The sequence below is a fragment of the Calliphora vicina genome, chromosome 4, assembly GCF_958450345.1.
Source record: "Calliphora vicina chromosome 4, idCalVici1.1, whole genome shotgun sequence".
Taxonomy (NCBI): Eukaryota; Metazoa; Arthropoda; class Insecta; order Diptera; family Calliphoridae; genus Calliphora; species Calliphora vicina.
The window spans coordinates 81687026-81702786 of NC_088783.1; the positions used below are offsets into that span (position 1 = coordinate 81687026).

The following is a 15761-nucleotide window of genomic DNA, read 5'->3' on the forward strand; positions in this document are numbered from 1 at the left end:
TAAAACATTTTAAGATAAAAAAAGATGAACAAAATACACAATAAACCGAAGAAATCCGACCTTATTTTGAAACACATGGAACCTAAGAAATAAAATTTGCCATATCACTACCACAACACACCCACTCAAAACTTTATGATAAAAATAAAATTTAAAAAAAAAAATAAAATATTAAATCTACATTTTTAGGTATCAAAATAAAACATTTACCATTTGAGGCAATATTTTGAGGTTATACAAAAATTCAAAATTCAAAAAATAGTAGACTTGTACTTTAACAACTCGTATTTTATAGATTTAGAAATCTATAGCAAAATTTTATGTTTTTTTATTATTATTATTTATTACTATTATAATTTTTTGTCTAATTCTAGAACGCATGCATATACCCAGTACAGATTCTCGTTTGACGTTGCGACTAATGATATTTGTTTGAAATTGTCAACTTCGGAAAAAGTTACGAAGCCCGAGCCCCCATCCCCCCATTGGAACGATTCTGGAACCTGTTATCAATTCATGCTTTTAGCTTGAAATTATCACACTCGGAACTAGTTCTATTGAAGCGATATATAACTAACACATCTTCTTAAGAACGATTCTAGAACTAGTTCTTCCATCACTGTTTGCTATTCAAAATTATTATAGTTGGAACTAGTTCTGGGAACCAGTCAAATAAATATTTGTTTCTTTCATTGGATCTATTAAATGTTTGTTGCATTCAATGCTCACGATGAATCTTCTTAAAAAATATTAAAAAAAAAAATCGATTTAAATTTTTTCAATCAACAGTTTTGTTAATGTACCTAATGCAATTAGATTAATAGAACCGTCCAATTTCATCAAATATTAATTTTTTCCAACATAAAATTCAAAGTTTTTTTAACGGTTCCATGAATTTCTTTCGAATCTAGTTTGTGTTCTAACTTTATAGAATTTCTTAAGAATCACAATATTGTTCTACTGAACGGGTTCGAAATCACTAGTTCTATAGATACTATCAAAGAATCTGAAGTAGTTCTGGTTATAGTCGTTCTAGAACTAGTGATATTGGAACAAGTTCTAAGGATGGTCATTTTCTCAGTTCAGAATCTAATGCAAATAATAATGGACTAAGCTTATCACGAATTGAAGAAAAATAATCATCAAAACGAAAGAGAACTCCACTGAAAGAAAATTTTAGTGAACTACAAAAAATATGTCAGTGTTTATCAGGCTTTATTTGTTATGAAGTCAACAATATTAATTTAATTCGAGTTCGAACTAATACAATTTGATTAATATTGTTGACTTCATTACTGTTAACAAATAAATCCAGATAAATACTGTCATATTTTTTCTAGTTCACTAAACTTTTCTTTCAGTGGAGTTCTCTTGCTTGCGCAGGCAGAGGAGGTATTCCACCAATACTAGAACCCATAGACGATCTCGTGGAAGCACCGTCAATGCAGACGATTTCTAGCATTCATATATAGGCTATACAAGTCTCGATGTCGAGCATGTAGTCATAGTAGACTATCTAAGCAGACCCATAAAGACCCACTGTTTAGATGATGTCCTCGTCTTGCAGACAAGAACCTGATTTATCCAATTAATTCGCTAAATTATTTCCGGGTAATAATTACAATCCGACAAAATAAAATCATCGGCTCTGTATTTTTTCAGAAATCAGAAATGACAAATCCGAAAATAGCTATTTTCTGTCAGGTTTAGTATTTCTAAATTGAGGCCATCAGTGTAAAAGTGGTGTAACCCACAATTTTTGTTTGGTTGCTGTTCTAGTTTTACATACATTCCTTACATTACCAACTATCAATATAAAATTTATGGATATAATCGAATAATTCGTTTGGTAAAACAAATCAGAAATAATAATACTGTGTCTTTAAGAAGAAAACTTGTAAAGAAATTATCAAAATTTCCTGTCGGTAATATCTACAAAAATAATTCCGGAAACTCCCGAAAAAATTTCCCTGATTAGGAAGCCTAGCGAATTTCCAAAGAAAGTGTTGTTCAAAACTCCAAATTTCAATCCTATTTATGGTTAATACACCGCGTTAATATGGTCTCAATTTAAAATTTCATCACTTCTGCTATTAGTGAGGCCTTGTATTTTTAAATATATAGATTATTTAAAAAAGGCACAAAAAGTCGATCGTACGTATATTTTAGTAATTGTGTGTATATTTCGACATTTCGAATTTTTTTTTTGAAAAGATGTATCACAATTTCAATATCCCTTTCAAACAAACGATAAGTGCAACTGTGAGATCAATATAAAAATCTAAACAAACGATTTTGAATATTTTACATTAAAATAAAAAGCATTGTAAAATAATGTTTGTACATTTTTCAGAAAAATACTTTCAGTTATATAAAAATACCTTCAATCATTGTCTAATGCAATTTCTACAAAAATATATATGTATGTATACAAAATTAAAATATTTTGTATCACTAAATCGATTCGATACTGGGCAAACATTGTTCTACCACTATTGTTGTTATTAAGTGTGAACACAATTGAATCGTTTATTTCAAAAACTAGTTAAGCAACAAATTATTGATTTTGAATAAATCAAAGAAAAGTTCTTTGTAACACTAAATTACTTTTACAATATTTATATTTTTTCCTATGAAAGTTTCCATTTGTTGAACTGTTTGATAAACATACAACTTTTTATCACTATTAACATGTATTTAAAAAATTATATAAAGTTTGCACTTGACTGGTTTCTGAAACAAACAATCATCAAACAACCATAAATTTCATACGAAATATTCTAATTTTATTAGGAACTTCAAAAGTAAAATGACCAATGAACTCCTTAAAGATTTCAACATCATATTCATATACACATACATTCAATCTACATTGCATTCTGAAAAATTACTCTTCTATTACTATTACTCTTCATATCCAACCAAGTAGGATTTTAGAGCTTGTAATTGTAAAAATAGATTAGCGCCTAGTACTACATGGGCAGTAAACCGTCAAGCGCTGTCACTTGATTTTTTCTGCACTAAACATAGATTTCTCGGCTTTGCTTTACTATAACCCAGTTGGCCAGACAGTCATAGACGAAATTTTCGTCGGTGTTGTCTTCCGGACATTTGATATTTGTCGTCTATAGAATGCCTCTGAGGACAAGTATAAATCAAAGTCGCATATGTTGTCGTGTTTTAAGCTCCATTGTTCATTAGCTAACGACAATTTCATGAACTTGTGTTGAATAAAATAATATTGAGGACATATTGAGCGAATTTTGACCTGTATTAAGCCACATCCAAGACAAGATGAGCGACAATGTGTTCACCTTATCGTCAGTAAAACTGTTGTGAGGACAAAATTATCTACAATTACATGCATGTTGACGTCTTTCAAACTATATTGACGACCAGATGAGCGACGATGTTAACTCTTTTTCATTTAAAAAAGCAAAATAGCGGGACTTTAACAGAAAATATGAAAACAAAACAAACTAACGCAGGAAGAAACTTATAAATATTCAGTTGAGTTTTTAAAGTTCAAGTGAAAGGTGGTTTAAAATGCGTAACGGCAAAAAAAGTAACGAAACAGTGTGACGATGAACCTTCAGATCTTCTGCTATTTTTTTTGAAAGTCGATAATAGAAAAAGATCTGAAGGTTCATCGTCAAACTATTTCAAAATCCATTAATCAGTAAAAGGATGACTTGAACATTTAAAGAAAACCTTCTATTAATATATGGGCAGTATTTATTAATTATATTTTTTTTTTTGCATTAAACGATGCTTATACCTTTACACAACAGTAATCGCTCAATAACTCAATTTTGGATTTTTTGTTGTTTGACTGGTTTTTGAAATAAACGATGCAATTGAAGAGATAGCGGAGATTCTTTCCTCGACAACAAACGTTTAACTAATGTTTTGACAAATAGAGCAGCATTTAGTAGTGAAGTTTGAACGAATTAATTCTAAATTCCATATTAAAAATCAAATTAAATTTTATCTCTTAATCATTCCGTTATTGAATTCATTATAAATTAATTCATACTTCAAATGTATTGAATTCATTCCTTTCAGAATTCATTCTTTAAAGAATTGATTTCTTATTGAATCATTAAAACTTTCTTTAATTCAACGCCATTACAAAATAGCTTTAAAAATGAATTGAATGATTACATTTTTCTTCAATACAAATTTATTACAAAAAGGCTTAATGTGCTGTTTTTCTATAGCGAACGAGTGCTTTGAGTGGACGTTTAATAACAAAACACATGTTAAATTTCCACTCAAAGTACTCGTTCGCTATAGAAAAACAGCACATAAGTCATTTTGTAAATGATTAAAATCAAAACAAAAAGAAAACTGAATACAGAAAAACTATTTTAACTCAATTTGCATTAGTTTTGAATTAACAACAATTGAATCATAAAGAATCTTAGAGCGGAAACTAGAATAAAACTCAAACACAAAATTATTCAAAATAATCACATGTAGGAGTGTTGTTTATGTTTTCAAATTGTTTTTTTTAATAATACATTTTCACCACTTAGGTTTTTGACAATTGAGAGAGTTTCCGCTCTATGTATATTTCTCTATGAATTAAATCATTCAAAGGTTAAATGAATTCTGTTCAACGATGAATGAATTCTATTTAAATAAAAGCCTTTGAATGAAACTATGTAAATAAATAGATGTTGGAAATAGATTTATTCAGAGAATTCAGCTAAAATTTAATTAAATAATTAGAAGCTCTAATTTAGACTTATTTAGGAATTGATGATTAGTACAAAAAAAATTACCAGGAAATCGTCACCTAAAATGCAAAATAATCTAACAAAACTTAAGAAATTATAAAAAAAATCTAAATTTCAATTTCAAAATGTATTTGTCAATCTGTTTAATGATTAAATGAAAGAAATTAAGTTTACATTACAGATACTTTAATTTTTTTTCTCATCTCTATAAACTTTTTTGGAATTGATGTTAAGATATTTTGCATTTTAGTTGGCGATATGAAACTAATAATAACCTCAAACTATTGTCAAACACTATTACTTACTTATTAGTTGATCAAAACCAACCAATAAAATAAATAAATACCTAACTATCACTATAAACGAAAATTTAGAAAATTTATATATGAAACGGAAATTATAACCTAAGAAATATAAGAAAAACCTTTAGTCCAAACCCATTTATCCAAGCCTCACTACACCCAATAAATAAATAATAAAATGATGAAAAAACAAAACAAAACACCACGCATATTTTTTAGTGATATTTAAACAAACAGAAAAAAATTATAAAAAAGAAAAATTATAAAATATTTCATAATATAAATCACCTCCTAATCTTTCACTCACCTGCTCACTGGCTCAATCAATCAATCACTAAATAACTCTCTCACTCAACACTCACTTTCAAAATCTAAAATCTATCTCTCAACAATTCTTAAGATCACAGCAAACAACTACAAAAAAACAACACCATACAACAAATATTATTAGTCTGAAATCAAAACCGAAAAACCAAAACAGAATAATAACAAAAAATTCGAAATATTTATTAAGAAAACGAAATGAGAAAAATCACCGCATTTTTTATTGGTAAATGGGTCTTTAAGTGCGAAAAAAAGTAACAAAAATAAACAAGAAAAAATAATGAAAATCAATGTATACCACTACCTATTAATTAAAATGAATAATAATAATAATAACCAACCATACAATAATTACAAATTGGCCTAAATAAAATTTATATGTGAAAAAAAAACAAACCAAAAACAAAAGAAACAATTATACTTATAGTGAAATAAACACAAGAAAACCAAAACTAAATGTATCGATATTTATTCAACTATAGTGTACCTAAATGTCATTAAAAAAATAAATAAAACAAAATCAGAATATAACGAGAACAGCAAAAATTACATAAGTATATGGAAATGTTAAGCAAAACAAAAACGGAGAAGAAAATGATCTAAAAGGAAAACTGTGAACGAATCGGTTGAAATAAAAACGAAAATGTTAAAAAAAAATCCTATAATAACTGAAGTTTTAATTTTTTTTTGAGGGGACAGTTTTTGGAGGTTGCTTAGTAGGGAGGGTCAATTTGTTCGGGTGAGAAATATCGTGACGGCCGTATAGCAAAATCGGAATCTACACAAAATTCTAAGAAAATTACCAAAAGAAAGTATGGGTCTAAAATTAAAACCTAGCTCCCGCCGAGAGACATAAATATTTAAGATTTGTTTTTAAAAATTTCATAACTGTGTATTTTGAAGTCTTTCAGCGGGAGCTACATAGGTTTTGATTTTAGACCCATAGTTTCTGGGGTAAATTTTCTTACAGTTTTTCGTAGATTACATTTTTGCTATAAGCCTGTTGACCAAAAAAATTTTCCCACTCTAATGCTTAGATATATTACAATAAAATATAAGTGTATGTATTCTATTAATTATATCAAAAATGTGTTTCTCCTTTAAAATTCCATAATATCTACGTTTATTTCATAAAAGTTTCAGTTTTTGTTCCATTTGTTAAAATTCGTAAATTTTGTATTTCGAATGAAATAAATTTTAAAACATTTTAAACTATGACAAGTCCAATTTACTCCCCCAACAAGTGCCAGAAAGTTGAGAGACTCTATAGGATTACTGTTCTCTAGGACGTTTTCTCCCCACAGGAAAAATATCTAATATTAGACCAAATTTCCCATCACAAGCGTAAGGAGCATCGCCGAAACAACCTTAACCACTGAACAATATTTAATAATTCACAGCAGAACCGTTACTAAAGAACTACATATAATCCGGAGAATCTCGAACCGGATTTTTTGCTCTCTTCCTTCACTTAATGTTAAAAACATTATCTAAACCTTCTCTTGTATATGATGGAAATTCAGTTTTGTCAACTATTTACCGAGCTTCCCAGATCTCAGAAGCAATACTCTGAGATCTATTCATTTACTCCCATTGAAGTTAAAAACATTATATTCAAATCTAAACCCTGTTTAGCTTTTGGTTCTACAGGGAATCCCAGACCACAACTACATACGTCTTTGAACTGGATAACTATCCAGATCGCCAATGGTTTCTATCACCAGAAAGAGAAATCACGAAATAAAGTGATTTACATGGAGAAGATGGTAGCGACATATGAGGCAATTGATTGCTCCCTTCTCAATTACGCTAGTCCAGTAACTCTTTTCTCAATGGCGAGGATCGCAAATCATGTGTCAAGATGACTCATCTGGATCAACTGCATGAGAAGACTAGGTTGCTGTCTATCAGACAGTTCCCATTGACATGTCATCAGCCAAGTCACACCAACAATTATGATTCGTATTTGAAACATTTTTTAGAATAAACCACAAATGGGGTACCGCTTGGAAAGTAAAACTAAGTCAACTCATAAACATATTTATTATAAAAAAAATAAAAAAGTACCATGTGAAGAAATAGAAAAGTACGACAAGGTCTCCCTTTTTTTGGTATCATTACAAGAAAAAAGTCCATTAATCCAATGTAGCCTTGATTTTTATTTTCCTCAGAAGCATGTCAGTTACATTTTATGTTTATTAATTAAATTTCTGCTTGATTGAAAAACCAATTTTAAACATTTTATAAAAATTGGCTTAATATAAGGACATTTCCCGTGTCGTAGTAGGATTTCATAATAAAATTCGGCTGTGCCGAATCTTATATACCCTTCACCAAATTATACTTCAAAATAAAAATTTTAAATATTTTTAGGTAAACAAAAAAATTTTTTTTTCCAAAGTTGTTTTTTTTAATTTTTAGGAAAAAAAATTGTTTTTTTAAATTTTTAAAATATTTTTAAATTTAATTTTTTTTGTTTTTTCAATTTTTTTTAAATATTTAGCGAAAAAAACTTTTGGTGAAAAAAAAATTATGGTTAAAAAATATATATTGACCCATTGTAGTTCCAACTTACTATGGTCTTATATACAATGGTAAAAAAGCGAACGTTCCGGATGTCCAGTTGAGATCTCTATACCCGAAACAATTGAAAATATTTACGATATGGTAACGTTTACGACCACAATACACCAGACACCCAAATGCAGTCAAAACATTGGGTATCATGGGGTGTATTATGCCAACTTATTGGGTCGATTTTATGAGGATGAAAAAAAGAATTACCGCATTTGGCCAAGAAAAAAGTTCCGAGTGACTATTTCTTGTTTCCAAACCTGAAGAAATGACTCTTCGGAAAGAGATTGGACAAAGATGAAATCATCTCACAAACAAATAACTATTTTGATGACCTCGACAAATCTTATTTTTTGGAAGGGATAAACAAATTGAAGAAATGTTGAACAAAGTGTATAGAGCTCAATGGAGACTATGTTGAAAAATAATATGAGTTTTTATCCAAAAATCTGTATTTCATACGAAAACTCACCGACTTATTGGCCCGACCTTGTAACATTACTCTACCTAGGATTTTCTATATATGTATATATATAAAAATGTATGTAATGGCATCACATGAGAACGACTGGAGCCGTTCTGTAAATAAACTGTAATAAAAAAAAAGCTCCCTAAAGTATGCAGTACAAATTTAGATATTTTATTTGCAAATAAATAAGAACAGGCAGATGTATGTGGGTTGGAGAAACTTGAAGAACTAACATTAGTAAATGCTCAAAATTTTCACTGTAGCTCAGTGTAATTTAATGACTAACAATTTCTAGCAAAAAGGTTTAATTTAAATGTGTGAAGGGTGGTGTTAAATGAAACAAATTACGTATTAAAAGTATTTATTAAAACTCAGCACTTTTTTTCTTATTACGGTTATTTAATGATAACAAAAAATCACAATGTGAGAATGTAAAAAAAATTCTACCAAACAAAATTGTCATTTTATGGTTTTTTTTATAAAGATTAATAAAAAAATACTGTATAAAATTATACAAACTATGTAGACTGACTACCAGAGCTTTAGATTTCATTTACATTTATCTCATTCATTCATAAAAACAAAATTCCTTATGTAAATCGTTTTTGGAGATTAATAAATTATATTATGAAAATAAGCCATCATCAGCAGGGCAAGTTTAAATATGCAAACAAAACAATTTTATTAGCAAACAAAAAAGCTCAAAGAAACGGGAAAATATGCAGAAAAAAGCATGGATATGCACAGGAAAAATAAGAGTTTAAATTACTTTTATTATAATAAACATATTTTACAAAGAACAATAAATTATTTTTCTTTTAGTTTCATAATGTTGTATCGATGTCTGGTTGGGGGTAAAAAAAAGCTTACTTTTCAAGCATTCTGCTTGAAAAACTTGCCCTGATCATCATTATCAGCATCAGCGTGATTTTTCTTAGCAAACTTTTTCATGACACTCGTAAATGGTTAATTGTTGTTATACAATAAAACTAGATAAGTTCTAAGTACTTGAACTTTTGATGCAATGTCATGAAATTCTAACTCGAATATAAATTTCTATTTCAATTATTTTCTTTGTTTTATGGAAATTTTTTCAATGATTTTCACAATCTTCGAAAGGCATTAAAATATCACACGAGCCCTCTCACTACCAGTAATACTGCCACTCATAAAGTTTGATGTTCAAAATTTTATGATATTATGTGGGTATTATAAAAGCAATTACTTCAATTATGGGTCATATTATTCTAAATTTTGTATGCATACGTAAAAAGTCCAAAAGTCATAATATATATTTTGTTTTTAATTTCATCACAGTGATTAAGGGGTTTCAGATTTATAATAGTCTAATGGCGCGTTCTTTTCTAAAAATAAATGTTAACCTAATCATCGCAATGTTTTAACTTTTTATGATTACAACTGAATGAATAATAGGTTCATTTCCAGTCACGATGAAGTTTAATTTATTTTAAGATACTATTTCGAAGACAATTACGGCTGATGGAAATGCCCATGACACGGTCTGGTATAGCTCGGACATAATCGTTTGACCTGAGTCGATATTTGATAATCTTGATATTATTATTGAATTCAAGATCGGAACCAACCTTGTAATAGAAGTGAGGTTTAGACATTACTCAAGTTACTTTACGATAAAACCAAGGGATTGAGAGTCTCTAGGGACTGTTTTTATACCCTTCACCTTCGTGAGAAGGGTATATATAAGTTTGTCATTCCGTTTGTAATTTCTACATTTTTCATTTCCGACCCTATAAGGTATATATATTCGGGATCCTTATAGATAGCGGAGTCGATTAAGCCATGTCCGTATGTCTGTCTGTTGAAATCAATTTTCTGAAGACCCCAGATATCTTCGGGATCCAAATCTTCAATAATTCTGTCAGACATGCTTTCGAGAAGTTTGCTATTTAAAATCAGCAAAATCGGTCCATAAATAACGGAGATATGAGCAAAAACCGGGACAACCTCAATTTTTGACCTATTTTTGATCTATATCTGGATTACTAAGTCATTAATATAGACAATATGGATATCTAATGATAGATATTTCAAAGTCCATTGCAACGATGTAGATAAGGCTATAGTAAGTTGGACCTACAATGGGTCAAAATCGGGAAAAATATTTTTTAACCCGAATTTTTTTTTCATCAAAAAATTTTTTTTTGTCATAAATTTTTTTTCCAAAAAAAAATTTGTAAAAAACTTTTTTTAAAATAAATTAAAAAAACAATTTAAAAAAAAAAAAATTTAAATACAATTAAAAAAAAATTTAATTTTGTTTACCTAAAAAAATTTATTTTAAAGTATAATTTGGTGAAGGCTATATAAGATTCGGCACAGCCGAATATTTTGTTTAAATGTTTAAATGTAGATTTCGAAATGAAGAAGTTGGCATTCTTTCATGTACCCTTCAACCATTGCCAATCACAAGATATAGGGCGAATATAAAGTGCGCTGTAAACCTGCTTACGGGTTTGAACACGTGCCTTCAGTAACTTGCAAAGCGATTATGATTGTGAGGAAAAAGTAAACGAGAGGCCTTTCTGCAGCGGGTTGAATGATACAGAAAACCTGCAGCAATTAGACAATTGGTGGAAAATAGATCCCAAAGATTCTTAACCCTCTAACCTGCAAGAGTGCCTCAAGGCATGCTTTACAAAAATCCAATTAGTATCTCAAAAAGTAATTATAATTTTTTTTTTAAATTTAACTGTGACTTTAGTTACAGATTTGTTAACATTTCCCTCGAAGGTCGAAATGCATTCTGACTTTTAGTTTTGTGAGTGATGTCATAATTTTAGCACGTGGAATTTTGTGTGTCATTTTATTTTTTAAAAAATCAAAGTTTTACTAACTTTTAGTCGCTCGATCTATTTGAAATATTTTTTATTAGTTCTTTTTCATTAGTTTTTCAATAAAATCGTATCCTAACTATTGTTTTTTTACACCTAAACCGGCAACAATGCCCTGAGGCACTCTTCACCTTTTTGCATCTGGTTCCTTAACTTAATTTGCAAATTAGTTTCAGATGGCTGTTCTGAGTTTATTGGGTCATAATTACCCTAAAAAAATTATTCGATAACTTTTTTTTTACCTTTTTAAAGTTTGCGTGATAGAGTTTTAAGGACAACCAACTTCATGGCTGACAGAGGACGAGTAGAATTCCGAAAGAAGAACTGAAGTTTTGAGAATAGGTGAAAGTGACCAAATTAAATAACTAGTTCGTGACGGGATTTTACTTGTAGATCGATAATGTAATTTAAATTAAGCCTTATTCGGATTTTTAGGGCCTGTATCGAGAGCACAGTGGTTTAGAAAAAAAGATGGAAATAAATCTGTAACTGTTAAACGCTTAGTCCGATTTGAATGAAATTTGACATGCGTAAAGATAAAATGTTGTCGAGTTTATGTTTTGAATTTGGATTTCATGGGCTCACTAGGGGCGCGTATAGGGTTCCCCAAAGAAGTAATTTACCATACCTCGGGTATGTTAAATTACTACTTATTTCTATATTATCTATTATAACTAAGGAGATATTCGCATTTGAAAACTAAATTTTCAAAATTTTTACCCAGCTGGTCCAAATATTTCCCGATTTTCTTAATTTTTCCTTTATTTGACTAACAACAAATGTATATATCCAATAAAAATATAATTGTTTACAAATCAAGACTGACTCCAATGTAATATGCATTTGTATTTCAATATGCAAGTTTTTTGGAAAAAATGTTCTTTTTTTCTTTTTAAGTTATCTATAAAATTTCTTAGAAAATGTACAAGGAATTTATACTTTTTTAAAAGCTAACTTTACATCAAATATTTGAAATGAAACAAAATTTAAAAATTATTCAAGCCGAGGGGACCAGGTCCATCCAAAAAACGTATATTTTGCATGTAAAATTCAAGTTTAGGGCAAAAATTCTCAAATCGCATAGTCGATAGCAAAATACAGTAACCTATTTTAGATGGCCCAATATATTCATAATTATCTTGTAATAGGGTCCGATAACTTCGCCCCTGTTATGGATATTATAGTCAAAAAACCAAAAAATCCCATTTTTGGTATTTTTCAAAACTCTTTTGGGAATTGATTCCTGATAACGAATTTTAAAATTTGTTTTAATTTTTGGATTTTCAATAGAAGAATCTACATATATAACTGTAAAATTTCATTAAAAAATATGTATTCATAAATAACAATTTAAAAATGTTTGTCTTCGCAAAAACTCAATAAAAGACATTTTTTGTCATATTTTTCAAAAAAGTATTCCATGAAATTTTTAATTGCCAAAAGTTATAAATATTTTTGAAAAATAGACATAATCCCCTATCCATTGATATATAATGTGTCTAGCTTATATTTTTATGTGGCAAATTAATTAGGAAAAACTTAATATCTCGCAGAGAATTTACCTATGAATGGCCAGATTTTTATAAAATTAAAATCAAAATCAAGGTTATTCTTGCTTAAGTTTCATATGTATCGAATATATTGAAAAAGTTACTGGTACTCTTACTGGTACTCTACTGATCTTCAAAGTGTAAACATCATTTATTTAACTCGAATTTTATTGAGAAAAACATTTATTTTCATCTGAATCATAATATTTCGAAATTATTTTATTAAAACTAAACAGTAAAATATATTGGCCAATTAATCACTTTTTTGCAATCTTTTTCATCTTCCAAAAGTATAGGACGGAAGTAAAGATACAAATTTAAATTTTAAACCACAACTTACCTTTATCTCCTTCGAGTTCAATAATATAACCAGGATTATCCATTTTGTTCAGATTCCTTTGTTCGTTTTTAAATTTTATTATTATTTACTTAATTTAAGCAAATTTATTTAAATTTATTTGTATTGTATAAATATCAAAATATACAATAACACTTATTAATTAATGTTTTCGATTTATTTATAAACTTTATTTATAAATTATTTATGTAGCTTTTCATAGAAAAAATTTATCACATATCAGCACATTTCACTTTTATTTCGAAAATAAAAAATAATGAAAATTTAACCAAAACACTTTTGAACAGATTACATTGATTGAAAGACCTCAAAACACTAGCTGAGAAATTCAATTTGTATGCCCACTGGAACCGTTCAGACCAACGTTAATTGAAGACTGTGTTGAAAATTTTGATGACTTTCCAACTTTATTTAAAAAATTCTTTTGTAGTGTGAACAAAAAAAAATAAAAAATATTTTCCCCTTTATGACGTTTTACTGATGTTTTTTTTTTGATTTTTTTGCAAAGTAAAAAATACAAAATCTACCACCACAACTAAATAAAACTAAAACAAATGAGTTTTAATTATTTTTTGTTTTATTATTATTATTTTCTGCGTGTTATGAAAAGGTATAATTTGTTTATCAGTTCATTTGCAGCAGACAGATAGAAAGATGTGGCTGTATTCTCAATCTCTATAAAACTTAAGTCAATATGTAAGTTTGTATGTACATTAGACAGGTACTAGATTCTGTAAGAGAACTCACTATGGATCGTTATTCCCCAAATAATTTAGAATGCTTTGAATTGGAATGTATGCCAAATATAGAAATTTTTCCAATCTGAGGAAAATATCAGATTTATTACAAATTCCCAGAATTTTAATATGGCTCAGACAGATTGATTATAATATAATTTTTTTTCAATTTCATTTGTTTATTATATTCATTATTTAATGCACCAACACTAATTATTTCAAATCTTATATATAATAACTATTATTTAATTAGTCCAGCCAGTTCCGGACGAAAAATTGTTTAACAATTGTTGCTCTGATTAAATTGGCATTCTTCCTTATTGTCTTTGGATTAGGTCTGCATACACATTAGATTAGAATGAGGGACACATCATTCTCAATCCAAAAATTTTGAACCTCCCTAGGCCCGGCATATCTAAAAAACCAAAAAAAGATCCAGCAGAATTTAAAAAATAAACCTAAATATCTCTTGAACGAAAAGAGATAACTTACATATGTATAAATGCTTTTGTAGATCTCCTTAAGGACTATTTATATTTTAAATTTCAGCTTAGTCGAATTATTCTTGGATTTTTGACGATTTTTTTAAAAAATGTGAGACCCGAGATGGCGTGTAATTTAGCTAATTAAGCGTAAAGAGCTTTATTTACAACTTTGACATCTTTGGTCACCCCAACTGAAATTTTCCGGCAAAAATTTTAATCCTTAAATGTCCTTTTTGAAAGGACTTTTTTTGATGTTCTCGAAAAAATGGTGTAATTGACCCCTAAAGACAGGAGCTAGAGGGTTAAGAAATTCCACAAAAATTATACCCATAAAATTCCACAATATAACAGCTGGACTATAAGTTTATTCTACAAAAATGATCTACTCAACCTTGCCCTAAGAAAAAAACAGCACCAAACTTTGAGTACTCTGTTCTCATCCGAAAAGATAATACTATTCCATTTTCGTGCAGATGAGTTTAAATATTTTTTGGCAAATTGTTCTTTTAGAAATAAGAGGTTATTTCGAGGGGTGATAGCAACCAATACCCGCCTGATTTGCCCTGTAGTTAGCAGTTCGAGAACTATTACTCTCTTGATTTTAAATTATACTGTCTTTGATATTTTGCGAGTTCTTACTCCCAGATGTTGAATTTTCAAAGAACCTGTTTTAACATTTTTTAAACTGTTGATTTATCAAAGAAAGGTTTTTGTACAATTTCACAAATTCCAAAGTGAAGCGTATCCCAGAGAGAGCTTTCTGCATCGATCGAAACGTTCAAGCATCATTTCGGACATGCAAACTCGCCTTTCAAGGTGTCTCGGCTTCAATTCGTATGGTACCCAATTTGCCTGCTTCTGGATGAATACAGCTACTTGCAAACGTTTTGAAAAAGCTGCATAAGTAGATCCCACTCCCACTGATTTTGCAAGCTCTTGTTGAGTTTGACAACAATCTGCATGAAGTAATACCGCCAGTTATTGGTCTTCAGACTTTTTTGGATGGCCTGAGCAATATTTTTCTTCCGTGCCAAAATTACCAATTCTGAACCTCACAAACTATTTCTTGCACGTTGAAACCGATGAAACACATTCACCAAGCTTTGGTGAGCAATCGGAGTGTTTCAGAGGCACTTTTTTTCAAATTAAAGAAGTAAAGCAAAACTTCTCGCATATGAAGAATCGTTGGTACAAAATTCAACATTTTCGAAGTAAACAAAAACTTTGTTATTTACAGTATAATGTTCAATAACTAAGTGAGAATAAATTACAGACATTAAAAACAAAACTCGCATTCAAACGATACGCCATCTATTGTAAATCCCGCATTATTAAGTCATATCCCAA

The 15761-nt window shown here is 29.1% G+C and overlaps 1 protein-coding gene across 1 annotated transcript in view; it reads right to left on the minus strand.

Moving 5' to 3' along the window:
- The window catches only part of LOC135957393 (niacin transporter NiaP), a 92429-nt gene extending 78868 nt beyond the window's left edge, over positions 1-13561 (minus strand). The window contains exon 1 of the mRNA XM_065508132.1: positions 13175-13561. Within this exon, the coding sequence (XP_065364204.1) occupies positions 13175-13217 (43 nt within the window). The 5' untranslated portion in view covers positions 13218-13561. The remainder of the gene's footprint in view (positions 1-13174) is intronic.
- Positions 13562-15761: the final 2200 nt, after the last annotated feature.